This window comes from Brachyhypopomus gauderio, chromosome 3, assembly GCF_052324685.1.
Source record: "Brachyhypopomus gauderio isolate BG-103 chromosome 3, BGAUD_0.2, whole genome shotgun sequence".
Taxonomy (NCBI): Eukaryota; Metazoa; Chordata; class Actinopteri; order Gymnotiformes; family Hypopomidae; genus Brachyhypopomus; species Brachyhypopomus gauderio.
This window is the reverse complement of record NC_135213.1, coordinates 10,124,518-10,151,941: the sequence shown is the minus strand read 5'-3', so window position 1 is coordinate 10,151,941 and position 27,424 is coordinate 10,124,518. Positions and strand designations below refer to the sequence as shown.

At 43.0% G+C, this 27,424-nt stretch overlaps 2 protein-coding genes across 10 annotated transcripts in view; one reads left to right on the top strand and one right to left on the bottom strand.

Annotated features, from left to right (window-relative positions):
• baiap2b (BAR/IMD domain containing adaptor protein 2b) overlaps nt 1-10,370 on the top strand; it is a 53,679-nt gene extending 43,309 nt beyond the window's left edge. For 6 of the 7 annotated variants that reach the window (XM_076999404.1, XM_076999401.1, XM_076999405.1 and 3 more), the window contains 5 exons: nt 477-678; nt 878-946; nt 1,272-1,431; nt 2,978-3,015; nt 4,434-7,090. In XM_076999404.1, coding sequence (XP_076855519.1) covers nt 477-678; nt 878-946; nt 1,272-1,431; nt 2,978-3,015; nt 4,434-4,464 — 500 coding nt within the window. In that variant the 3' untranslated portion in view covers nt 4,465-7,090. Of the gene's footprint in view, nt 1-476; nt 679-877; nt 947-1,271; nt 1,432-2,977; nt 3,016-4,433; nt 7,091-7,952; nt 8,021-8,682 lie in introns of those variants that run through there. The other variant, XM_076999400.1, reaches the window with a different exon arrangement.
• aatkb (apoptosis-associated tyrosine kinase b) overlaps nt 10,141-27,424 on the bottom strand; it is a 41,652-nt gene continuing 24,368 nt past the window's right edge. For 2 of the 3 annotated variants that reach the window (XM_076999396.1, XM_076999397.1), the window contains 12 exons: nt 26,800-26,941; nt 21,100-21,179; nt 20,198-20,316; nt 19,796-19,883; nt 19,364-19,497; nt 18,653-18,737; nt 18,407-18,528; nt 17,693-17,842; nt 13,644-17,223; nt 13,100-13,244; nt 12,512-12,955; nt 10,141-12,181 (listed from right to left, as the gene is read on the bottom strand). In XM_076999396.1, the coding sequence (XP_076855511.1) occupies nt 12,153-12,181; nt 12,512-12,955; nt 13,100-13,244; nt 13,644-17,223; nt 17,693-17,842; nt 18,407-18,528; nt 18,653-18,737; nt 19,364-19,497; nt 19,796-19,883; nt 20,198-20,316; nt 21,100-21,179; nt 26,800-26,941 (5,118 nt within the window). In that variant the 3' untranslated portion in view covers nt 10,141-12,152. Of the gene's footprint in view, nt 12,182-12,511; nt 12,956-13,099; nt 13,245-13,643; nt 17,224-17,692; nt 17,843-18,406; nt 18,529-18,652; nt 18,738-19,363; nt 19,498-19,795; nt 19,884-20,197; nt 20,317-21,099; nt 21,180-21,348; nt 21,987-26,799; nt 26,942-27,424 lie in introns of those variants that run through there. The other variant, XM_076999398.1, reaches the window with a different exon arrangement.

Here is a 27,424-nt window from a genome sequence, read left to right as displayed (position 1 = left end):
CTCTCTCTCTCTCTCTCTCTCTCTCTCTCTCTCTCTCTCTCTCTCTCTCTCTCTCTCTCTCTCCCTTTCTCTCTCTCTCCCTCTCTCGCTTTCAGAAGGCAGTGACAGTGTTTCTCCTGCATGCTGACAATAAGAGAGCAAACACATTTAATGAAAACAGGCCAGAACTGGAGGGAATAGTGAGGACAGGCTTTAAAAAGACAGGAAATGGGTGAAGGACAGGGGCCCTGTGCGAGAGAGAAAATCGGACTAAAGTGTACATTAACAGTGTTCCCTATGACTGTCCCTGCATTTAAGTGTGATTCAGTAGTCATTTACTTTACAATAAATGTTTTGACTGTTAGCTGTGTGACCAGGGGTCTTCAGTCAGGACTCTGATGGGCTTGGTTATCACTAATATCATCCACTGGAAGCCCTTTGACTCAGCCGTGCCATCTGCTGCTGACTGACCTCTGACCGTTTGGCCTTCTCTGCAGCAGAGACCCAGACACTGCCGAGGTCAAGCTCCATGCTGGCCGGCCTGGAGAGGAACGGCCGGACCCGTGTGCAGGCCATCTTCTCGCACTCGGCTGGAGACAACAACACCCTGCTTAGCTTTGGCGAGGGTGACATCATCACCCTGCTGGTTCCGGAGGCCCGCGATGGCTGGCACTACGGCGAGAACGAGAAGAACCGGATGTGAGTAGCCTGAGTCTGAACGCACCTCACATCTTAATTAACACACCTGTGCTCTTACACTTGGTTGCCTAGATGTTGCCTAAATAGTATATAAATAAATATGCATAGGAATAATATACAAATAAATATATATAGCATATCTAGTGTAAAACCATGCTGACCTCAGACCCACGGCTGATGTGGGATGTGTGTGTTGCAGGCGAGGCTGGTTCCCCTTCTCCTACACCAGAGTGATCGCCGAAACAGACAATAACAAGCTGCATGTTGGGTAAGGCTAGGACTGCTGGCTCCTCAGTGGGAGTTTAGCCCTCCGTTATTATCAGCCATATAGAGCAACAGTCCATGGATTGGCAATTTTTGCTTAGTTGCCTCCATAGTGTTAATTAACTGCTCTAAAGTTAAGTTGTGTCAAATCGAAACCAATTTGCATGTGTGGATAATAGATGCGACAGGGCTTTACGGTCTGTTGTACACAGCTGTCTGATATAGTGTGTGTGTGTGTGTGTGTGTGTGCGTGTGTGTGCGCGCGTGTGTGTGTGTGTGTGTGTGTGTGTGTGTGTGTGTGTGTGTTGTATGCACGCATGCGCACATAGTTTGCAGCACGGTCGGAGTTGCAGTACTGGGAACCTCCTGGAGAGGGAGCCAATGACTCTTCCCACCCCTGACTATAGCTCATCTTCTCGGCTAATGGCACACAGTGCCTCTTTGGGCAGACCAAGACCATACAGTGTGGCAGTGCCAGGATTCCCACAGGTACCCATAATAGACCCCCACATACCTAAACATTTAACACACACACCCATATTCACCCATAACACACACGTCCATTCCTGTCCCGTAACACACACACCGGTATGTCACATTCACCCATCCCACACACACACACACTTACACATAATATACCCACTTATAACACACACACTGCCATATTCTATACCCTCTCATAATATGCACACATCTCATAAACACACACACACGCGCACACACACACACACACATACACATGCAAGTGTGTGGTTATGCCAGAAATAAAACAGAAGCATAGATGCCAGAAGTAATGGATGTATATAACTTCAGCAGCCTCTGCCTACTGTTTTATCTTCTGTTTTAGTCTTAAGTGGCAGATGATGTATAACTGATATGACACATATGATATATAACTGATGTGACACATATGAAATATAACTGATATGATATATAACTGATATGACACATATGATATATAACTGATGTGACACATATGAAATATAACTGATACGATATATGATATATAACTGATGTGACACATATGAAATATAACTGATATGATATTTGATATATAATTAATGTGACACATGTGAAATATAACTGATATGGCATATATGAAACATAACTGATATGATATATGATATATAACTGATATGGCATATATGAAATCTAACTGATATGACATACACTATATTGCCAAAAGTATTTGCACACCCATCCAAATAATCGGAATCAGCACTGCTTGGACCCATATGACGTTGGTCCACCCTTTGAAGCTAAAACAGCTTCAACTCTTCTGGGAAGGCTGTCCACAAGGTTTAGGATTAGGGGATTTTTCACCATTCTTCCAGAAGCCCAGAGGTCAGATACTGACGTTTCTTGTAATACAGTGGACTGTGAAATATTTAGGAGAGAGGAAATTTCACAACTGGATTTGTTGTACAGGTGGCATCCTATCACAGTTCCATGCTGGAATTCACTGAGAGAAACCAATTCTTTCACAAATGTTTGTGAAAACAGTCTGCATGCCTAGGCGCTTAATTTTATACACCTGTGGCCATGGAGGTGATTGGATAATTTGGATGGGTGAACGAATACTTTTGGCAATATAGTGTATGTGATATATAACCGATATGACATATATGATCTATAACTGATATGACATATATAACTGATACATGCTCTGTGTTGTTTTACCACTCTCAGCCTGAGCCATGTACACAGTGTACTTACTGACCTCCTTCCAGAATCTTGCACATGTACCGCAATGCACAGAACTGAGCTTTACTAGTGTACTGCTACTGCCACCTACTGGCAGACCAGAGACTCACACATTACGTATTCCATCTCTAATGGGACAGTATTTGTCTAAAGGCTGTTGTAGAAAGCCCAGATGCACAACAGTACATCTAGTCCTCACTGAAGGCTGCTCTAAAGCCACTTGCTTTGGCGTTCACCGCTGTAACATTTGAGACTTAGCAAAGATGTGCTGTCATGCAGTGACACTAAGCACCGTTCTAATTATTCACATGGTCTGTTTCTGTTTCTGCAGCAAGTGCTGGATGACTATGAGGTCCGCTTCCCAACAAGGTAAGAATTTCAGACATTAACATCACAGTTTTGTGCAGAATTCAATTGTGGGAGAGACTTTAGCCCATAAGTGACAGTACACACTAGAGAAAGGTTTCAATTCTGTTCCTTTAAATTCTGTTTTTTTCCCTGGCTTGTTTACTTTTCTTCATGGTTATACTAGTTAATGGCTTTATGTTTATCCAATTAAAATGCCTTGTAGCTAACACAAAACCAGTGCAACCGTGGCAAGCAAAAGGCTCTTTTTGCTTGACCTACAGCTGGATAAGTGGCCCGTAACAGAAGGTTGTGGATCTCTCAGATAAAACTTACAAGGTGGGCAGGTGACCAATCAGTGCACACCAACCCATCCTGGACCCATGAGGAGAACCTCCTGCTGTTTAAATAGGAGTGAAATCCCTCCAGTTGTCCAATCCAAAGATAGCTCCTCTCCCATAGATGACAAACCCCTGCTTTAAGAGATTTTACACAGCTGGGTTAAGATCAAACCTTTAACTGTTGAACAAACTGTTGGCACTTACTTTGTAGAATTATGCTAAATTATAATTCAGAAATATATTTGTTCATCTTTTGGCTTGGAATTCCCTCTTCTTCGTAGTAGCATACAAAATTGTAGGAAGCTATTTCAAACCACGGTCTGTGGATTATATACTTTGTTGTATATTACATTTACATACATTTATCGTTTAGTCCATTTTGTGTTTTTGACTCTTGGTTTTGCTTATTCCCTCTGTCTTTGGAAAATAGTCCTTCATTTACACTTCAGTTCCTCTTGAATTCATCAGACAGATAGGAATTAAGCAAAAGTCAGGAAAATAGTTGAAGACCACAGTAAGCTCCTACCAAAGGACCTGTGTAATTTCTAATAGAAATTGATTTATTGCAGTACAGTTTATATGCCATAGTTATATTTGAATTGTAAATGAATGGACAATTGTCAAACCATTTTTTGAAAACTAATATCTAATTAATAAACAAATCATTAGACTGAATATTGTAGCTTTTTGTGGTTTGAGGGATTATAACCTCACAGCAAAACTGGACTGCAAAAGAGCTAATCCATGACAGGGTCACATTCCAGAAGTATAACCCCCTGGACAATGCACACCGTTAAAGGAGTCGGTCAAACCAAAATGCTAATGATGTGTAAAAGCCATAACCCATCATGTTTAGCAGAATGCAAATGATGGCATGCTAAACGATGGCTCCTTGCTTTTACCCTTTGCCTGTAGCATTAGCATTCTTAGTTTAACTTTCCTTTAAAGACATTAGCACCTATTGCCAATGGTGTGTCACTTAGCATTAATGTTAGCATTAGCCTCAGCTGTTTGTCATTGGCTGTGCTCCTTGTGCTCATGCTTGTTGCGTGTCTGTGTCTGAACCCAACCTGGTAGCCTCTCCCTCTTTTTGTTCCACAGTTCGGAGGGCAAATTGATTTCGACAGTGTGAGAGGACAGACAGACACACAAGGGCATTCCTCTGCGTAGGACAGGCACCATCCCTCCTCCTCCTCCTCTCTCTCTCTCTCTCTCTCTCTCTCTCTCTCACACACTCTCACACACTCTCTCACCCTTTCACACCCCCTTCACTCATCCATGTTGCTTGTCACCCACCAAAGAAGAGGAGAAGCATCCATCCTCCCCTTTCTTCCTATTCCACCACACCTTAGCTCCTGTGTTCCCCCTCTGGGCTGATGCCCGGTGGTAATGGAACCAGACTAATGGGACCAGAATGCAGAATGTTCCAGGCTGACCATCCTCTGACCAGAACCTTTCATCTTGAGGGCTTTTTGTCTGCTTTCACTGAGCTCACTGAAATGGACTTTTCGGAGGAACTGTGCTCGTGTGTGTGTGTGTGTGTGTGTGTGTGTGTGTGTGTGTGTGTGTGTGTGTGTGTGTGTGTGTGTGTGTGTGTGTGTATTTTACTTGTCTTTCATGCATGTAAATGCCATCTATGTCATTTGCTGAGTAACAGGTGCTGACGGGACTGTTTGACTCGGTGCCTCTGTTTCCATCCATGCACTTTCTGAGTGAAGAACACTGTAAAAATCAAACCTTTCCTGCCATTAAGCCTGTTGTAACTAGGCTACTTCCTTCTGGTTTGGAAAGCACAAAGCTTTCAACATGACGGGTTTGACCAGAGTCAGGCCCACTCTGTGATTCCATTATACCCAATGTGCAGGAGTTCTGTGCCTCACGGTTCACATTTGGAACAAGCCCAAACACTAAACCGTGAGCTGGAGCTTTGTGACTCACGCTTTAGTGTTTGGAGTCATTCCAAATATGAGTGGTCTAAACTGAAGAAGAAAGAATTAAACCACACTGTCATGTATATGCATTACAGGAATTGCCATTTGTTTTGACAAAAAGGATACGTCAGATATATCCCCAAGTTAAAGCATGCTGACATAAGCAAAATAAATCTCCACTGAAAGCAAAGATATACAGGCTCCAAAATGCCATAACTGACAGAACACAGATTTGACACATACATGTAACAGTCATGATACAGATTTGACATGGAAATGACATGGATATGTCACAGACATGACACAGAGGAACAGATACCAGTCTGAGTTCTGTTCATGCACAAGGGAAAATGCAATTGCTACATCTTCATCAACTCACTCCTTCACAGCCCTGAATACAAAAATTATTTTTTTTATAATATATTGTATGTATTAATGTTTCTAGTCCTGTTATAATCAGAAATTCTTGGGAACTAGTGCCTCGTGTACATATTTACATTCAGTTTGTAAATAAAATAAGTTAACTTCTTTATTCTGTGCTATGGGACAACAATGCCGATTTTATTTTTGATTGGCAGTCCATAATGTACTTTTATTAATACCAAAATATGTTTGTATTATTCTTCTGTGCTGAAAATAATATTCTACTGAATTGTGTTGGCTTAACAAACAAATGATGGCAATAAGGCAGATATCTTTATCATTGTTTAGTATTATCAAGCTTCTTCGCACTCTAACTTAGTGAGGGTGGACTGGTGTCTAAAAACTAAGAAGCCATTTGAATATGTGTCCTGGAAAGACAGAGTCTGGTGGGTTTCCTTTATTAGATCTTTGAATATGACGCCCGTCTACTGCGTGTAACCTTATGGTATCTATGGAGTTGTAGTAGAGAGATGTCCATAGAATTAAAAATATTAATTTGAGGCTCTGATGTAATCTGGGAGCAAAAAAAAATGTTTGTCTTGTGCATCAGTGTCTGTGGTTGAGCAACCATTGCTAATTTGTACTGTGATGGTTTTGTACCTTGTACCTAGTACCCAGTTAATGAGCTGAGCATCCTCCTAACCCTCTGTGAACCCTCTGTGATAATTAGCGCTGTGTGCAGCTCTGAAGACCACAGAGTCCCACTCTGCTCTCTGCAGACTACACCTTCACCCTGTCCTTACCTCTTCCAGCTTAGCATGACACTCCACCGTCTAATCCCTCTAATCCCACTGCCCATGGTCCCAATTAGTTGGTATAATGTGAATCTTGAAACATATACTGATCTGTGATTTAAAAGAGGATCCATTGGGATCCAAAATTGTTACTGTTACCGTAAGGTTCTCAGCATCTAAAAATCCCCAAATGAGCAAACCACCCATGTGAGTGTCTGTCTCTCCCCATTCTGCTGTTCTTGCTGCTTCATTTGTCTGGGAAAAACGCAGAAGTGAAGTTCCACCCTTCTATTGCCAACCTTGCCATCTCTGGTTATGATAAATGTAGACACAAAAAGCAGTAATGGCTTAGTGACTGGAATCTGCCAGTATTTCTACTGTCTGCACTAGAATATGGCCACGGTGTGGCCACGCCCACTGTCCACAGTCCTGCTGGCCAATGGAATCTCGTCACCAACACTGTTTGTTATTGTGTTTTGAAATGCTAACATTTGGATATATGGTAAATAAATACATAAACTTTCAATAATGTACAGAGAAGAAATCTACACATATATGCATGCATTTTGGGGGGGCACTAAACAGTGGCATGTTGCTAAATAACCTCAAATGTATGGTGACTTTCTACTCTGAAAACGTAAATAAAACTGTCTTCAGCCGAGAACACGGAGTCATTTCTCACATCTTTTCTTGAAGAAACTTTCAAAGAATGTTTATGATGTCCACCTTCAATAAATTGGATTTTCTAGAGAGATATTTGAAAAAGTGATGATAGTTATGATAACTAGATTTATTGTTCATATATTTAGTTTATACTGATTATTGATGATTTGCATGTAAATTGATCTCGAGTTAGAGACTGATTTATCAGCCTTATTAGTCTTCCTCGTAGTCTTGAAATGTACAATGTCAGACTTTCAAAATACTTGAATTACTTTAATAAGGAACACCGTATTACTTTCATGTAGTGGATGCAGAGCAATGTCCCCTGTTGTTCCTTTCAGTGTGTGTGTGTGTGTGTGTGTTTACAATTTACACTAGTCCTGGTAACCATTTTTCCCATTTGAAAAAATTATGGTAAAAGTGGTTTTGGATACATCTAAAATAATTGCAAAATCCTTGGTGTCATGTCAGTGGTGTTCAGATTTACAAAATTCAAGGCAGTGCCAGCTAAAATGTCTGCTAATAAGAACAATTACAGAATCTGTAGAATCTGAATTTTAGTTCTATATGGCTATTTATATTCAAATAAAAAGTCTTAATTTATTTGTATGTATTCATTTAAATTGAATATATTATGTCAAATTCACACCAGAAGTAATACCAAAAAGGTGTATTTATACTGACATATACTATATATTATACTGATATATAGCTGCTCTAGCAGACACTTTCATATGAAATGTAATCAAATAGTCATGTTTTTAGCATTTTGTAAATGATTTTAGCATGTCATCATATGCTCATAAATGTGTAAAGGTTTGTGAAGGGGGTCAGATTGTCAACAATGAGGCTTTTGTTTGCTTTTCCAGTATGGGTCCTGATTTTGCCCGCTTTTGAATGGGCAGTAGTTACGTAAGTGGTTTGCTAAAGGCAAAAGGTAAGATTTTTTTCATAAACCATTATCAGTGGCTTTTATTAGATGTACTGTATGTAATCCTCTCTAGAAAAGCTTGTTAGAAATATATTTTATGGTTTACAAGGTTGTTGGTCATCTGTCTTGGGAATATGGTTGTGCAACTCAGGCACTATAGCAGCTATTTGGACTGACATTCAGATTAATGTTTAATGAACTGGAAAAATATTATTGCACAATCATATTCCTTGGACATTTTGCTAACCCTCATTGCAATTACTATTTACTTGAACAACTTGACATATTTATTTGACCGACTTGTCCATCCTATTATTCCATTTAGTGCTGATTTATTGTTGGACTACTAAATTAAATTAAATTAAATTGCCCTGTAGTGATTTCTTATTGTTGTACTTGAAAACAAATATTTTTTGTGCATGTCATAGAGCAAGCATGGTAATTCAGCCAAATCCCCAGTGTTCACCTAAACACCTATAGCATTCAGTTAAGTAAAACCTGGACACTCTATGAGTTTTAATTTAACCCTGGGGATTTTGCTACACATGGGTGTCTGTGTGGAGGGGGGTGAGCATGTGAAGTGATAGTAGGCCTGTATCACAGCATGAACTTCACAAGTGGAGTTCCTGTGCAAGTTAGAAAATGAATGTTGTGGTTTGTGTTTGTAGACTTCTGGACCCTTCACCACTTTCATCTCCAGACACCATGCCAGAAGCTCCACCCATGGGTGGAGACGTTAGCTGCTCATCTCCACGAACCTCTCCTCCATGTTCCTGTTAGGAATTTCTGTATTTTACGGACTGCAGGGTCGTTTGTAGCCTTGGACTGACAGCAAGGGCCCACGGAGGAATGATGCTACACTTCAGCAGGCCAAGATACACATCCTACCCAAGACTGCAATGTGCTGCCCTTACAGTTACCAAGCAAGGTCTACAGTCTATACTTTATGATTCATCATTATAATGATGATAATTCTTGTTTATGAATGATTAAAAAGCATGATTCGAGAATCATGTAGAAGCCTTTATGACTTCATCTCAGTTCACATACATGCTGGCTGTGTCTTTCTTTCCTGTATCATTATTGTTGTGAGGTATGTACAGACCACAAGCCAGTAAGACTTGCCTAGTTATAGTGCAACGCTGAACAGAAACCTGTTCTGATTTCTTACATCTCTTACATCATCTTACAATGGTATTTGCAATAATTATCTTATGCAACATTGTACTTATCTTGTGCAACAGAGCAGAGGCACAAATTTACAACGTTGGTGCTTTTATGTCTTAAATAAGTGAACAGAATTAAGCAAATATTAGCAAAATGATTATGCTTTGTAAGTTTTACTCAACATTTTAAATAAGTTTTTTTTATGTTTAGCAATAAAAACTGGTGCAAAAATCTAAACTATTGGTAAACATATTTGTGAATTGTATATAGGTTATTATTATCTGTGTAGGTTATATAACTATGTATGAAACTACATGAACAGCATGTACATTGAACATTTATTGATATATTTCATTTACTAAAAGTTTGAAACTAAAATGTGTGATGTTTCTGTGTTTGTATATGGAGCTAAGAGGGCGTGTTAACATGAATTATCAATGCTAGCACCAGACTGGTTCAAAGTTTTTCTTTGAGTGATTTTCCTTCCTGACATTTCTCTGTGAATATACGTCCATTCCGCTAACAGTCTTGTGGGTTTGTGGATAAATTTTTGCATTCCTGGTCTTTCATGTATAGATTTTAGACATTTTCTATGGTATTTTCTACCATTTTCTTACTCCTTCTGAAATTCTCATTGTCTGTGTAATAATGGTAATCACAAGTAGCAATGTCCTGTAAATAAAGCAATTATATCAAATTACTATATAAAAAAAATATATAATTCTTGAATGTGTACTTAATGAGAATAATATACACTGATTCATGCTCATCAGACCTGCTATTCATTAGAGAGGCTTTCAGAAGCCTGCAAATTTGCATAGCTTAAACTGGTTTCGAGGCATGCTAAAGATGGTCTGTTACTCTGTGTTGTTTTAAAATATTTTGTAAATTTCTTGCCGATCTTCATATTCATTGGGAATTGTATTAGCTAGAAATGATAGAGAGAGAGAGAGAAAGAGGTCAAACAATGAATTTTATTTATTGATTTTTTTTGTGTACAGTCACCAATCTTGTGACACACAAGGACATGTATGATCATCATCATATCACCAATCGTCTATCCCCTGTATATCTCTATATACGTTTGTTCCACTGCAATATTCAACCAGGTCTTCACTCACCACTCTCATCTGCATTTGTGTTGACGTACTACTACACCCCACAAGCTCAGCTGGGGTGCTTTAAAGAACACGTCTCTCTGGCAGCAGATATATGGAGATGAACTCTCCCGGAATGTCCAGCATAACCTTCATATTGTTTTTCATCAGTAGTTTAAAATTATTTTGTAAAATACAAAAATAGTACAGACTGCTGTCTAGTTTGATCTAAGCTAAACTATTACGAATAATATTGCCATAAGAGGCAGACAAACACTGAACATATGTAGAATAAAAGCCTGCATTTTGTCTGTTTCATTTTGTTTTGTTTACTCTTTTCTTCAATGTTTTGGCCTAGCTTGGGGTCCAAAGCACAAAAGTTTGCAGATCACATAAAAGTCCTGTACATCTTATATAGTCTTAACATCAAGCAATTTCTTACTGAGAGAGGAAGTTGTTGTATCCCCTGTGACCCTTACCAGGAAATTTATTTTCAACACTGGTGCTACTGAAGTAAACAACCAGCATTTTTTGACACCTTCCAAAAACCTTAATTAGTCTTTTCACTTGATGAATTTATCATTTCTTTCTTGCATTTTCTTTGTACATTTCTTAAAAGTGATGAAAAAGCAACATATTAAATAAAAATGCAATTAAGAAAACACTGATCAGACAGCCCATTTCACCTTTACGTAGCATACATGTACAGCGTCATTGTTAGACGTGCTCATCATAAAACGCTCTGCAGACAAAAGGACTTTAGGAACGGACACTGTGAGGTTGTTGTGAAGCTGTCAGAAGAGCAGCACAGAATTTCTCATAATAAGTGACCTTATCATTTGTCGGTGCTCTAATACTAGGGTCAAAAGGAAAACCTAAAACCTTTGACGCGTTGCTGAACAAAAGCCCATGCTGTAAGCTCTGCATGTTTGTAAGACTGTAAGTTCCACTGATATTTTTCTAGCTTGTGCAAGGCAGGGCAAGCAGAGAGAAAACAAATTTAAACATATCACTGCTGTTGACACTGAGATAAAATGAGAACTAAATAATGAAATGTAATTCACAGATTTATGTTTAGTAACCAGGGTAACATTATTTATGTCTCCCTAAAACTGTTAAGATAATGTGAATGACACGAATGACATGGTGTTACCAGTGTCAACATGAGCTGGTCAGAATTTCACAATGATGCATCACCCTGTATATTTCGCTACTGTCAGGTAGATGGCTCGAGGCAGCTATGTGGTAATCTTTCCACAAACAAATATCTTCCTAAATAATTTCAAATAAAACCGTCAGCCATTCCCTGATAACTGAGCCAAAATGTCATTTAGCATTTTCAGTAATATGCCGACATTAAAAAAGTCAATTTGGTAATTTTAGCCCACCCAGTCCCGGAAAGGTCAGGTAATTTAGGGTTTCTTTTATTTTTGCAAAGACAGTTCTTTCCTTGTCTGAATGTTTGTTGTTGCATTTTTATCTGCAAAAATGTTGATTGCAGCCGTGGATTGTGAATGTGATGTATCCATCCTTCAGGATAATGCCTGATGTTCTTCATGAACAATCTTCAGGAGAATCCGGGGTTCTTACAGTATGTATAGCTGCGTTTTTCACTAGTTTGAAATAGGCATGATATTGTTCAGGGTTTACACTATAATATTCTTCTTAGAAATATATGGCCCCATATGTGTCCCTCGGTTTACAGAACCCTTAAGAAGGACCACTCTGTACGTATTTTCTAACAATTGGCACTGTCTTTGATGGGATCTCAAAGAATCTTAGAAATGGTGTAATTGTCTCATCAAAGACCAGATGGTCTGGAGGAAGGAAGTCCATGCTAAGTGTTACCCATAGATGGCAGTGGTGTGCAGCTGTCACTCTCTTTCCCCATCCTCACTGCTCCCTTTAGGGTAGAAGTAGAAAAGATTATTTCAAATTCTAATGCAATGACTCATCAATGGCTAACATTAAACAAACACTTCATATTTGGGAAGTTTCAAAACTTTATAGCTCAGTGACATCTCAAGCACACAATTTCACACCATTTTAGAACTACCCATTGCCAAAGACACCAAGATCTGAGAAGCATTAATCATGAACAATTATTTCAAAATATCAAACTGTGATTTAGTCATGATGTAATATTTATGGCTAACTAATAAAACCTGACACCTGCATGTCACGCTTCACAGAAGGTGCACATTATGTGAGATTTTTAAAAAGCTTGTCTCACCTCCTGCTGAGTCGATATCGGAGTCTGAAACATGGGTGATGGAGAAGCGAGACCCTATTGAAGGGGAGACGGTGAATCGGGAGAACTGCCCTGTAGGTCGGCTGCTTGTGGCACTGGGTGGCATGTTTGGCTGAGCCCCAACGTCTGGGGGTGACCCTTTCACAGAGGTGGGGTGTGGAGGGTTTGATTTAGCCCCAACGTCTGGGGGTGACCTTTCCACAGAGGTGGGGTGTGGAGGGTTTGATTTAGCCCCAACGTCTTGGGGTGACGCTTTCACAGAGGTGGGGTGTGGAGGGTTTGATTTAGCCCCAATGTCTGGGGGTGACCCTTCCACAGAGGTGGGGTGTGGAGGGTTTGATTTAGCCCCAACGTCTTGGGGTGACGCTTTCACAGAGGTGGGGAGTGGAAGCAAAGTGAAGTCATCCTCCCACTCGAGTGCTGTGCCTGAAAGGACAAAGAGGAAGAGCTTGAATGGAAAAAAATGAAAAAGAAAACTTTTAAGTTGTTTATTCATTCATCGTTCAACAATTAAACCAGTTGCACTGATTAGTCAAAAGAGGAAGTCTTCACAAAGGAGTCACTTCTTACTCTCTTCTGAAATGTTTCCATCGGAGGAGTCATCAGAGGTGCTGACCCTCTCCTGGTGGTTTGGCACTGAGACTGTGGTGTTCTCTGTGTTTGCCTCCTCTCCCAACAGCAGGCTGTGTTCTGCCAGCTCTCTGGTTGGGCTCTCCTGAAGAATGTAATATATTTCTTCCTCTTAATCACTTTGTTCTGAATATTTTATCAGCTAGGTGATATTGTGAACATTTGTTTCTTTATTTTAAAATGTCATTTTCAGGTTTCAAAATTACATCTTTAGAAGTATTGAGATACCCTGCTAATACACTTATCTTTTAAAAATATACAGTCTATATGCAAAAATACTGTTAATCAGTTTAAACGAATTCAAGAGATGGATAATTGAAAGATGCCCTTGAGAACAAACTAAATGCTGTCATTTTAATCTATTGGCATTGTCACATTGCAGTAAATGCAGTTTTACTATAACTTTGCACAGGATACTGTGATTGCGAATAATTTGGGTATTGAAATGCATCTTAGAAAAAGTTCATGCACAGATGCTGCTTACTTGATCGAACAAGTACACGGTGACATCATCAAAGAAGGACACCACCTTCTTCTTGCACTCCAGGTCATCGCAGAGTGAGTCAGGGAGCAGACTGGGAATCTTCAGTGAGCTCCTGAGTGTGTGAGCATGGCTGCAGTCACTCACTACGATGGGGACCGGCAACACCTCGTCATCACTCTCCTCGCTCTGCTCCTGGATGCGATAGGTGCGTAACTCCTCATCCGATTCATCACTGTCCTCTGAGTCCCCATCTTCTTCGTCGGCCTCTTCCCCATCTGTGGGGGACGTTCGTCCCTCGAGTGGTGGGACAGGGGGAGGAGAAGATGGCCGACTGGAACCCTTAGTACCCTGAACTTTTTCCTCTGTGTTACTATCTGGAGCTTCAGATTTGTCTGCTAAAGTATCCATGGAGACACTCCTCACTGCGTTTGCCACAGACACCACATCAGTACCATCCTGAGACATTTGTTCTTTGGAGCACGTTATAGATATTACATCTTCAGTCACTTGGTTTTCTGTCTGAGGTTCATCTGGCTTGTTGAAGGCATTAATAGTGTTCTTAACATTGCTGTCTGCACTAGTGGTTAATGGTTCAAGGGAAAGGATGCTGTCTGTCTCCTCGGGTTTACTGGTTTCTTTTGTGGCATCAGAAAATGGCAAGGACGTGAAATCTAAGGACTCACACTCACATGACACATCCTGAGAGCAATCTGAATCAAGTTCATCCTGAACAACCTTGTTTTCTGGACATTCAGCCACTTCCACAGAAGAATAAGGGATTGTGGTGATTTCAGAGGTACTGAGGCAGATACTTTCAACTTCCTCTAAGACCAAATTCTCAGCTTGTTCCTCAGTATTGTCGTGGATGTGTCCACCATTTTCATTAGTCTCTACTACATGTGACTTTTGATGGTCCTGCTCTTCTTCCTGTGTAGATATTAGATCCTCTTTAGCAATCATTTCTATGGATCCCTCCCTCCGCATCTCAAGGTTATCTGTATCTTTTTCAGTTTTTTCTACAACGTCTTTCCCTGTTTCACAGTCAGAAAAGTAGGCAGAGTCTCTGTATGGGGTTTTGTCACTTAATGCAGTCAACCCCATGTCATTGTTTTGAGATGTTGTCAATGCAACTGATACCTCAATGTCTTCTTGTGGTGGAACAACAATGGCCCCATCCTGATCTCTTGCCTCTGTGAGTGATGGTGGGTCAGAGAGAGGCACTTCCAAAGGCTTGATGAAGGCTTTAGCATCTTGTGATTCATGGGGTTCCTTGGGTACAAACTCTGGAGATTCATTGTTCTCTGTGTCATAACCACTGTCCATAGCTCTGGGGGAACTGGACGGATGGACAGAAGCTGGACTGAGAGTTTCACTGGAGCCTACGGTGGATGGCAGATCAATGGAGTCCATGGAGTCGGGTGTGCCCACCTGCTTCTGCAGGGACTTGAACGTCGGATTGGTGCAGTCGACTGTTTCGGCATAATCTCCTGGGAAGTCACCAAAGATCCCCGAGGTGACATCAGTGAAGTCCTCATCACTGCAGTCATCAATCTCCACCAGGCTGAGGCTGGATGGTCCACGCTCCACTCCACTGTCTACTGCTCTGCTCACATCTGACTCAGGCTCAGGAGATGTGTGCTCAGCAAGGGGTTTCTCTAACTTTTGAATCACAGTTACAATCTCAGTTTTTAACTCTGTTTGTTCTGTGTCTTGTTGTATGCTGCCTTCTTGCCTGGGTATTCCCTCTTTTACTGCAAAGTCCACATACTCTAGGTGTTCTGTTTGTTTAACACTGGCTGTTGTTGCTTCTGTCTTGGAAATGACACGTCCGATAGATAGAGCAGGTTGGTTCGGCTGCTGGTCCCCATTCGTTAAGCTTGTATTCTTCTCTGAGACATTATCATTCATAAAACTGTTTCTCACCAATGACCCTGTGAGAGGATCTACAAAATGGGAATTGCTCAGAGCCTGACAGCACGGCACAGGGTACACCTCCGCCTCTCTGGGTTTGTGACACAAGTGACTGTGTGAGCCGCAATCTGCAGAGGATACAGATGCATGTCTGCCATGCACCGGACAAGTGTTGCATTTGGCTGCAGAGTCTAGGTAGTTGAGTTGCTTGGCAGGGCGATACGGGAGGCTGTGTTCCTTCGGCCATGTGTCTTCAACATCGGTCATTGGCATTGTGTAGTGAAAGTCTGCATAAGCGTCTTGTCTGGTTAAACCTTGTCTCCGGGTCAAGCTCAGAGTGTTTTTTGTTGAGTGGCTGCCGGCCCAGGACTTTGCTTGCCTTTCCACTATCAGGTCTTCCTCTTCTGACTCACTGTCATCTTGCCCCACAAACACAGCCCCGCCCGACTCAATGTCAATGCAGACCGAGTGGTTCCCTGGCATGGTCTTCCTTAAGGAACCCATCATGTCATAATATCCACCAGCTACATTTTTTCCTATTACTGATCCTTGACTATTCTCTATGTAAGGGTCTCTATAGCCTTGTGGGGGACTGCCAAGAGAAGGTGAGATCCCCAAGGGGTCGTCCAGCTCACCAAGTGCCTGCCTCAGACTTCGTGAACCCCAGCTCTCCCTTTGAGGTTCTGATGGGTCTCCAAACAGGTAGTGCTCCATTCCCAGTGGTGGAGAGGGTTCATAATAATAGCCTCCATCTCTGTCTTTGTATGATACATAGTGACCTGACTCCCAAGGTCTGAGTGGACTGTCATCAGATATCTGACCCAGTAGTGGCTCCATAGTAAGGGACATGGCAGGACTACTGTCAGAATCATAGGCACCGCTTTTGTGCACGTCAGCTGACCAGTAAGGACCAATTGGCTTGCCCTCAGAGGGGCAGTTCATGCATTCAGCAGAGTCTCCACTGGCAGTGAGGAAGCTGCCACTGCTGCCTCCAAAGTCCGGGCTGTAAGCGCACATTGGATACTCCAAATCACCGCTGCATTCAACTGGCTCTTCGATACGAATGTAGTACTCACTGCTCACTGATGTGCTATGAGCATTGAGGACTGGCACGACTCCTGGGGTATGTAACTGTTTAGCTTCATAGTATTGCGGAGAGACCCCTAACGTGAGTCCATCAATTCCACATCCACCTACCATACCTCCTGGGGGGTAATAGATATCCTGGCAATGTGGATTCCCCTGACCTAATGTTCCTGTGGAAGAGTGATATGGCTGCTTCACTCTTGCTTGTTCCCATTTGTATTCAAAGTTCAGGCCATGGCTGGTCTCAGTAACTGTGAGGATGTCGTCTCCTGATTGGTAGCCATCCCCTGCAGAGAACTGCTCCAGTAAGGGGAAGGAGGAGGAGGTTGTGGAGGTCTGAGGCATGTTAAGGGCCATGGAACCGGCTCTGTGCAGACTGCTGTGATTCATGTTAAAGGCCAAGGGACCGGCCCTGTGCAGACTGCTGTGATTCATGTTGGGTCTCATAGAGTTCCAGCGCCTTTCAAAGTCTTCTTCTGCTTCACTGGCACCTTTAGCACACAGGTAACTGAGCAAGAGGTGGACCTCCTCAGCATTGGGCCTCTGGTCTGGCTGAAGCCAGCAGAACTGCATTACTTCATACCTGATAAGGAGTGCATGCATACACACACACACACACACACACACACACACACACACATACACACATACACACACACAAAGCCATTAAGTATAAGAATCACAGCACCTCACAAAAAAACACACACACACACACACACACACACGAAACAATTTCTTTCTTCCATTGGTGATCAATTCACAATGCCGTAGAGAAAATGTCGGCATGATTAGCAATTTAATAGCACCAATATGACAAATGGTACTATCTGAACAAATGAAATTAATTTCCATTTAATATTTCAGCAAATTGATGGAATTCTACAGAAAGCATGTCTACACACTTTACTAGAGATGAGAGAGCACATAGACAAAGAATCTAGCAAGAATTTAGAATTCAGAATTGAGAAGAAAAATGAGGACAAAGGCAAAAGTAAAGAATATAGATGTCTCCACATTCCACCCAGCATAATTACAGAGGGTGTGTCACGCACCAACGGTCAGCTAGAGGGAACTGAAGCACGGGCTTTGGCAGTTTTAGCTGCTGGTCCTTCACAGCATAGCTGAGGACCTGTCGGTCAGAGTAGTGACGGTAAGGCTGGTTTCCCAACTCGAACAACTCCCAGATAGTTACCCCAAGAGACCTGAGATTCAAAAAACACATGCAAAATGTATAATTCATGAGCCATCAACTCAATTCAGTTCATTATTTAGTTTTCTATTCATTTCAATTTCCAGCAGACAACCTGATTTGAACTCCTGCTGCTACTCCTTCTAAACTGTTCCCAGGTCAGTTTCTTCCATCTCCCTGCTGTGTTGCTTTTTTCCACTTTTGTGCCAGGTTGATTGGTGTCTGTACATTGTCTTTGGGTCTAAATGTGTGTGTCCTGTGATGGATTGGTGTTTTGTCCACAGCTGGGTCCTTTTGCCTTATGCCAATGGGATAGAGTCCAGCCTCCATGACTTTGAATTAGATTAAGTAGTTTAAAAAATGGATGGGTGGATGGATGGATGGATGGATGGATGGATGGACGGATGGATGGATTTTTTTATCCCACTATTATACTTTGCACTTCTTTAATATTCAATCTGAATTTGCTAACCTAATTTTCTGTCATCCAAATGGCAAATATTTTAATCATGGACAAAAACTGCAGAACTGAAATTCCTCTACAATGTATTGGTTTGTGGATATTCTGTTTATTCACCAAATGTTGCTTTGTTTGGTCTGATCCACCACCAGTACGTTCCCGTGCACTTCATCCACCAGCTCAGGAGCAATCCAGCGTAACGGCACCTGGGACTGATCTGAGGTCACAAAGTAGTCATCCTGAGGACAAGAGGTGTTTTAGTTTATTATCATTAGACTACTGATTTTTACATTAACTGTGCCATGTAAAATTTGGGTTTCAAATTAACTGAAATATAAATAAACACAAAGTCTATGTCCATGCCTTATACTTGTTCTGTGATAGCCCATAGTCTCCGATCTTGACAGTCAGATCTGATGTTAGTAGGCAGTTCCTCAAAGCCAGATCACTGGTGAACATCAGAATGGCAGACATAAAACTGTCAACATCAACTTGCAATAGTCAATTACAGATTATAGAAGAAGTAAGTAATAATAATAGTTTTTATCCCTATCATCAAGCAGAAGAGCAGTAACCCCCGGCAACAAAATCACTGATGCTGGAGTAGCAGATGCACACTCAGGCAGCATCAGGATATTGTTACAGGAAGTTACCAAGTTATCATGACAACAGAAACAGCAAGGGCAGCTCCAACCAGTTTCTTCTTAATCTCCCACTTCAACATTTCCATTGCACACATGGCTCCAGTGAACAGCTGAATTATTCTGGTGAAGATTTATATTAAAGCACGTTTGATTCTTAGTTTTTCAGAATAAATATATCAGCTTAGCTTCTAACTCAACACCTCTGTGTTTACAGGAAACGTACGCTTGAACTGATTAAATGTTTAGCAGTGCCATGGGAACAGGTGTTGCTGCAGTTAACACATTTGAGCAGGAAGAGGTGTTTCCAGCTGCTGAGCCCTCAATAACCCAGTCGAGCAGGCAGAAGTGTCTCCAGATGTGTCTCTAGAAGTGTCTCCAGATGTGTCTCTAGAAGAGTCTCTAGGAGAGCTGATGGTGACTGGCAGCTCACCTGTGGGTGTAGTCATGCTTGTGGAGGTGCAGGAGGCCTGAGGCGATCTGGCACGCCATTCGCTGAAGAAGCAAAGGGTCAGGGGTCACAGAGTCCGCCACCCTGCAGCTGCGCAGGTAACCTTTTACATCGCCCTGTTACCATGGGTACAGCAAAAATCAACAAGCATTGATATTCAGCCTGTTCAGTCAGGCAACATTAAGCTATTTTTGTAATCTTTCCTTGGTTTTAAAAGCTTCCAGTGAATTGGGCACAGATGTGAGATACCCAACACAAGAAAGAGGAAGATATCACTCAGGAAGGTAAAGCAAACAAATTAGAATGAGGGAGGCAGCCCAGGACTGCTGCCTTGCTTTGAGAAGCTGGATGTGCAGTTCAATGGTCTTCCTCTGCACTCCTTGTTAGGGGTGTGGCTGCAGGACGATGACCAACCAGAGGACAGAGCTCCATGATAAGCAGGTACGGCGAGACCTCGGTGCACTGGGCCACACACTGTAGCAGGGCTGAATGCTGCAGGCACCTGCGCACACAGGTAATGAGACTCAGAATTGTTATTATCATCATCATCATCATTACCATCATCACCATGATCACCATCATCATCGTCATCGTCATCATCATTATCATCATTATCATCCTCATCCTTATTATTATTATTATTATTATTATTATTATTTACACTTATATAGCACCTTTCTTTATATATTAAACACATGGAATGTGTCATATTTGGAATGTAAGAGAAAGGGAGAATCAGACACGTTTACTCTTCTTTTTCTTTATGAAGCCTGGGAAACTAAGTAAGAATGTGAAACAGAATATTAATTTGTGTACCGGTAAGGTTGTGCTTCCTCCAGGAAACGCATCTGCTCATGAACGTTAGCACTCGTCTTCAGCTCCTTCACCACCACCTGAGTACTGCTGTGGCCAGAGTTTAACTCCCCCATCAACACCTGGGACACAGTACACACAAACACACACACACACACACACACACACACACACACACACACACACACACACACACACACACACACACACATGCCCAATCACGTGTCCACACACAAGAAACAGATGCACCGACATACAGATGTGAACAGGGGACAGGATTAAAGATGTACACACAAATACACACACAGACACATTTGAATGGATATAGCCACATGACATATAAATGTGTAGTATGGCACATTTAAAACAACAACAGATATGTTTTTAAAGGAAATCATGCAGTCATAGGAGCCATCCATAAAAAAGTACAGGACACACGAGACAGAAAAGGACATGACCGTTCATGCAAACAAGACAAACACACACGCACATGGACATACCCAGTCAATGGAACAGATTGAGGGAGTGTAAATGTATATGCATTGGTGTGTACAAAAAGACAGAGAAAGAGAGAGAGAGAGCACATGAGAATGAAATCTTTAAGGTACACTGTACACACAACGCTATTATTCACGCACTGGAAAAAAATATTTGCAGTTTGTGGCTACAAAAAAGTCCCCAAGCAGGTAATGTCGAAACGACTTAAACATCAAACACAGCCAGATGGGCACAGGCTCCTTGCAGGCTGTCCGAGGGGATGGAGCAGGTGGAGGTGTTCTCGTGTCTGCAGGACTAAGCGATGCAGAGTCAGAGAGGGAGCGCTGCTACACGCTTGATCTGTGCTAACCATAGAGCAGCTTCAGGACACACAGAGCAGGACACAGGACACAGGACACAAGGCTTACCTTGCCAAACCACCCTTGTCCGATTTCCTTAATGCACATCAGACTATGGCGACAGGCGTCTGTTGACTTCAGGAGCTGGACTGCAGGTCCGGTAACAGTCATGAAGGCACAAATGGAAGAAACGTTTTGTCATCACAGAAAAGGAACTTCATATTTGAGAAATTATTATGAGCCTGACCCAGAGGCCTGTTTATGATCAGGAATATAATTATTTAAAGTGTATGAAATGTTTATGAGGCTGAAAATTACCATTTCTTCAGAATTTTAGAACAGCTTCTGTCTTTTGCAATTCACACCGCAAAAAGGTTAAAACGTGTTTTAAAGCATTTCCTCAGATCACCATCATCCTCCAGAAATCTGGCCCAAACCAGCTGGTGAGCAAATGTTCTGTGTCTGTAAGAACTTTAAGCAGAACTTTCCAGCACTAAAGCACTTCCCAAGGCAGAGGTTACAGATTCCACACGTTAAGGAGCGTTGATTGAATGCCATGGTAACAAAACACTGTTGTTCTGGATGACCAGGGACGAGTTTCCCAAAAAGTTTGCTGAACAAAGGAAACCTTCGGGTCATTTGTAAGATATGCAGCTGTCTCAGCCATCCACCTTCACGCTAAACCATACGCGTAGACTGTAGAATTGCTACTGAAAGATTACTGCTATGCACTCAAGTCATATTTTATCCGGCTCAATCAAGCAGTACCATCTAATAAGAAGTAGCACAGCCCTCATTCTTCCTCTCTCTCCCTCTCTTTCTGCCTCTCTGTGCGCGTGTGTGTGTAGACAGACACTTTCTTTGTGAAAGTGTGTGACGTACTATCTTACTCTCTATCCTGTCTTTATGTGACATCCATATTTTACGCCCATGTCATGTTCCAGTGTACTGGGGAGCATTCGTTCCTCCTCCCCCCTCCCATGGAGCCTTCTGTGGGTAGAATCAGCCTCTTTGTCCTGACTGCCACTGCTTGGTACCCCTGAGACCAGCAGAGACACTTAGTCTATTGTTCTAGAACTTAATTGGTTGAGATGGATTCAACCAGAAGCCCAGTCCAGACCTGGCTGGGTCAGCACTGCCCTCCTGGACCCTAGATGAGGTCATGGAGAGGTGTCAAAGACAAGAATACATGACGTGTGTGACAAGAGATAAAAGGATATGGAAACTTTACTGGCACAAAGTCTGCCTTCTTCTGCCCTTTCCTGATGTACAGCTACAAACGACAGCATCCATGTTCACTGGACACTGTGTCTAGAATGATCTTAAGTGCACCAGAGATCCCAGTGCTGAGGGCTGTTTTGTGACAGTGCTATTTGTAGTGGTGGTGGTGGTGGTGATTTTGGTAAGAAAATTGGTAGCTAGTCATTATAAACTGCAATCAAAGGGAGTAATACGTTTGACAACGTTTGATCAGCTGTTCTTGGAACTATATTGGTATACACAACCTGTGCATACACATACACAGTGTTGTATAATAACAACCAGGCTGATAAATAAAATTCATAAGGATTACATAGTGGAGTGCCTATCAGTATGAGTAATGCATACTCTCATAATTAGACCTCATCTATGACATACTTAGAAGTCATTTGTGACATCACAGGGCACAAGACAATTCTGTTTTGTGCGCAGTTGTGGGTATGTGTACCCATATGTACCCACATTCAATATTCCATATGTGTGTACAAGTATAAGTGAATGCATATGCATGAGTGTATGAGTGAGTGTGTGTGTGTGTGTGTGTGTGTGTGTGTGTGTGTGTGTGTGTGTGTGTGTGCGTGCGCGTGCGGAGTTAGAAGAGTGATGGCCATCAGTTGCTCTATCCACAGCCAATTTTTTGCTGGAAATCTTTGGATAGATGACAAGAGACCAGTCCACCCAAATGTTATCTGCAGTCTCACACACATGCATTCCTCCTGTCTCACACACATGCATTCCTCCTATCTCACCCACATGCATTCCTCCTGTCTCACAAACATGCATTACAGCTGTCTCTCAGACTTATGCAATTTAAATTGAGGATTTAGTAGAGTGAAACTGATTGTGTAGATTTATCACATATCAGACTGCATTAGGAGTGTGTCCAGTAGTATGACAAACATGGCTTTGTGTGAATGCACCTTTGTGTATGTGTATATGCATTCTCTCAAGTGTGAGAGAAAGTTTATGTATTTTATTTTTGCCTGGATTCTTTGGACATACTATTTTCTAAGCATGTGATTTTATATTCATAAGTATATGACTCTTGTTGTGCATTTGTGTGTGTGTGAAGCGTGAGCTGTTCCCTGAAGGACACAGCTGTGCTAGGGTGTGTAGCCGCTCACCATGACAAATTATATTTCAGACCCCAGGATGTGAAAGACACTCACACACACATACATACTGACAACCCATACTAACACACCTTCCCTGCCAACAATCTCATCTTACTGTTGAAAAAAATAAACCACAGTGCACCAGTGAGACGTTAATACTGTGACTGGTTCTCACTGGTTCTGAGTTAATGACTTATTGTTATGGCCCATCTTGGTCCCAAGATGACAGTAACGTCATAGCAACCACTCCTCAATTTCCTTCAAGTTCTTGTGATCGTGCGCTCGTATACAGCCATGTTCCATCTTCCCTGTAACCACGCTCTGGACAGCCAAACAACATGTAAAGGGATGTCTCTGATGTCCTGACCCTAGGAGGGTGTACTGATGTCCTGACCCTGGGCAGGGTGTACTGATGTCCTGACCCTGGGCAGGGTGTACGGATGTCCTGACCCTGGGCATGGAGTACTGATGTCCTGACACTGGGCAGGGTGTACGGATGTCCTGACCCTAGGAGGCTGTATGATGTCCTGACACTGGGCAGAGTGTACTGATGTCCTGACACTGGGCAGGGTGTACTGATGTCCTGACACTGGGCAGGGTGTATTGATGTCCTGACACTGGGCAGGGTGTATTGATGTCCTGACACTGGGCAGGGTGTATTGATGTCCTGACACTGGGCAGGGTGTACTGATGTCCTGACACTGGGCAGGGTGTACTGATGTCCTGACACTGGGCAGGGTGTACTGATGTCCTGACACTGGGCAGGGTGTATTGATGTCCTGACACTGGGCAGGGTGTACTGATGTCCTGACACTGGGCAGGGTGTACTGATGTCCTGACAGTGGGCAGGGTGTACTGATGTCCTGACACTGGGCAGGGTGTATTGATGTCCTGACACTGGGCAGGGTGTACTGATGTCCTGACACTGGGCAGGGTGTACTGATGTCCTGACACTGGGCAGGGTGTACTGATGTCCTGACACTGGGCAGGGTGTATTGATGTCCTGACACTGGGCAGGGTGTACTGATGTCCTGACACTGGGCAGGGTGTACTGATGTCCTGACACTGGGCAGGGTGTACTGATGTCCTGACAGTGGGCAGGGTGTACTGATGTCCTGACACTGGGCAGGGTGTACTGATGTCCTGACACTGGGCAGGGTGTACTGATGTCCTGACACTGGGCAGGGTGTACTGATGTCCTGACAGTGGGCAGGGTGTACTGATGTCCTGACAGTGGGCAGGGTGTACTGATGTCCTGACAGTGGGCAGGGTGTATTGATGTCCTGACACTGGGCAGGGTGTACTGATGTCCTGACACTGGGCAGGGTGTACTGATGTCCTGACACTGGGCAGGGTGTACTGATGTCCTGACAGTGGGCAGGGTGTATTGATGTCCTGACACTGGGCAGGGTGTACTGAGGTTGTACCAGCTGGGAGGACATGTGCTCGTACGGTTCTGCTTGCTGCTGCTGTCTTTACTCTCCAAAGCAGCAGCGCTTTCAAAATGAGGCTACAAAATACCCATAAATCCATTGCGATTTGGAGCTATTTAAAACCACGACTGAGGGATTAATACCTGCAGAGAATCTGCAATGAATGTTTGAGAAGAACAGAAATGAGAGGACCAAGTGTGAGAAATCACTGCTGCACACTTGAACTTGAACTGTAGCACAGCTGCATGAGTGTTTCAGACACCCACGGCCTGCTCTCTGATTGAACATGATGTCTCAGGGTTATCAGGCTACATTACTCATATAGAGTGCTCCATTGTGAAGGGACTGAGTGAGAGAGACTGAGATGGATATTTTTTTTATGGAACCGATTCCACAAATGCTCCTTTTCATGCCCAACATTCCAAGGAGCATTTATGTGGGCTGGCCGAGGCGGTGTTATGCAACAGACAGATGTTTTATTGGAAAGAATGAGAGAGAGAGAGAGAGAGAGGGGTGGAGAGGGAGAGAAGGAATGAGGGGGAGCAGGAGGGAGAGAGTGTGAGGAGAAGGGATAGAGAATAGAGAGAGATGGGAAGAGGGAGAGGGGAGAGAGAGAGACTAGGGAGAGACTAGGGGAGAGAGGTTGAGTGAGAGGAAGATAGAGAGATACAGGGAGAGAGGTAGAGAGAGAGAGAGAGACAGGGAGAGGTGGACAGGGAGGGGAAAAGAGAGAAAAAGCAATAAACTGAGAGGAGAATAGGAGGTACAGAGTTGGAGGCATAAACAAAAATCTCATTCAAGAGGTAAAACTCCCACTCTCCCTCTCTCATCCTTTCTGCTTTCTGCCATTCTGCTCTTATGAGTTGTTCTGGGTCCCAGAGACTCAGAACTGCCTGAGGCTGTGACAGAACCACTTCCCCAGGAACTGGAGCATCGAGTCTGGACTGCAGAGGCAGGCTGTTGACCCCAGTAGGAACTGGTAATGTAGTGCTTATGGTCAAGGGTCTGCACAGTGAGCTCACCATCTGATTCAGTCAGCCCTGAGTATGTGATTCCTATTAAAGAGGTAATATTTAGTAATAATATATCTGGTCATGGGGGAACGTACCTCCTTTGTATACAAACTGTACTGCCTAACCCTAATTTCTTTTTCAACGAAATATAGATATTATGCTGGGGCTGAGGTTTAAAAAAGGAACGATAAACAGTTTCTCTGGCTCCAGGAAGGATTGCTTTAATATTTCCCGTGTAAATGTAACCCAGCGTGTCAAAGGCAATACAGGTGGGGTCTAACAATATCATTTCAGTTCAACTTTGTGGAGACTTAATGTAGCCCCACAATTCTTTGAACTATTGTCCTGTTGTAAATGCAAGAAGTAAAGCAATTGTGCACGCAGAATTGCAAAAAACAGAAGGTTTTTGTTTTGAAGAAATTGTCCCTTCAGATATCACATTTCTTATCCTAATGCTGAATTAGGCAGAAAGCACTTCTGAAGGCCTGTTGAGAGCCCCTCCCTAAAGCTCCTCCCTAAAGCTTCTCCCTCCCTTAAGCCCCTCACTAGACCTTCTCCCTCCCTAAAGCCCCTATCTAAAGCTCCTCCCTCCCTAAAGCCCCTATCTAAAGCTCCTCCCTCCCTAAAGCCCCTACCTAAAGCTCCTCCCTAAAGCCCATATTTAAAGCTCCTCTCTATGGTCCCTCCCTGAAGCCCCTCTTTAAAGTGCCTCCTTAAGGCCACTGCCTAAAGCCCCACCCTAAAGCTCCTCCCTCCCTTAAGCCCCTCACTAGACCTTCTCCCACCCTAAAGCCCCTATCTAAAGCTCCTCCCTCCCTAAAGCTCCTCCCTGCCTAAAGCCCCACCCTAAAGCTCCTCCCTCCCTCCCTAAAGCCCCTCCCTAAAGCTTGCTCCATCCCTATCACAGAGGGTGTAACATCAAGAGCTGCAGGTATGTGGGTGACTCACCTGATCGGGCTGGTTGCTTGCCGCCCGGCAGCGATACTTCGGTGAGTGGCAGAATGTAGACGTCAGTACCACTGGCGGAGGCTGGGGACGCCAGAGTGGACATGTCCACCTGATATTCATCGCCTTCTGCATTCTCAAACTCCTATCACAGCAGTGGGCATGAAGGGCAAAGGTCACATACAGGGACCAGAGAGAAAACTCCAGAGGTCTATTGTGATTATCTAAGGCCATGACAGTGCAAAGACCTGTGGTGACAGACAGACAGACAGACAGACAGACAGACAGACAGACAGACAGACAGACGGGTCGGGGTGTGGGGTGGTTTGGCAGGGTTCTGAAATGGGAAGTGCTTCTCCAGCAGATGCTCTGTTCACAAGACTGCAGGGATCTGGGGTCAAAGGAATGGAAAACAGTGACCTGGAGAGGAATACTTAACACACACATACACAAACATGTTCCCACACACACACACACACACACATACAATCCCCTCTGGGGAAGCATGAACCCAGTCTTCACATGCCCCCATACTGTCGCCCCTAATTTCTGGCTTTCCTTCCCCAGAGCAGCCAGAGTGGACAGGGGGAGGCTCTAAAGATCTCCGAGATTACACACTGCACAGAGA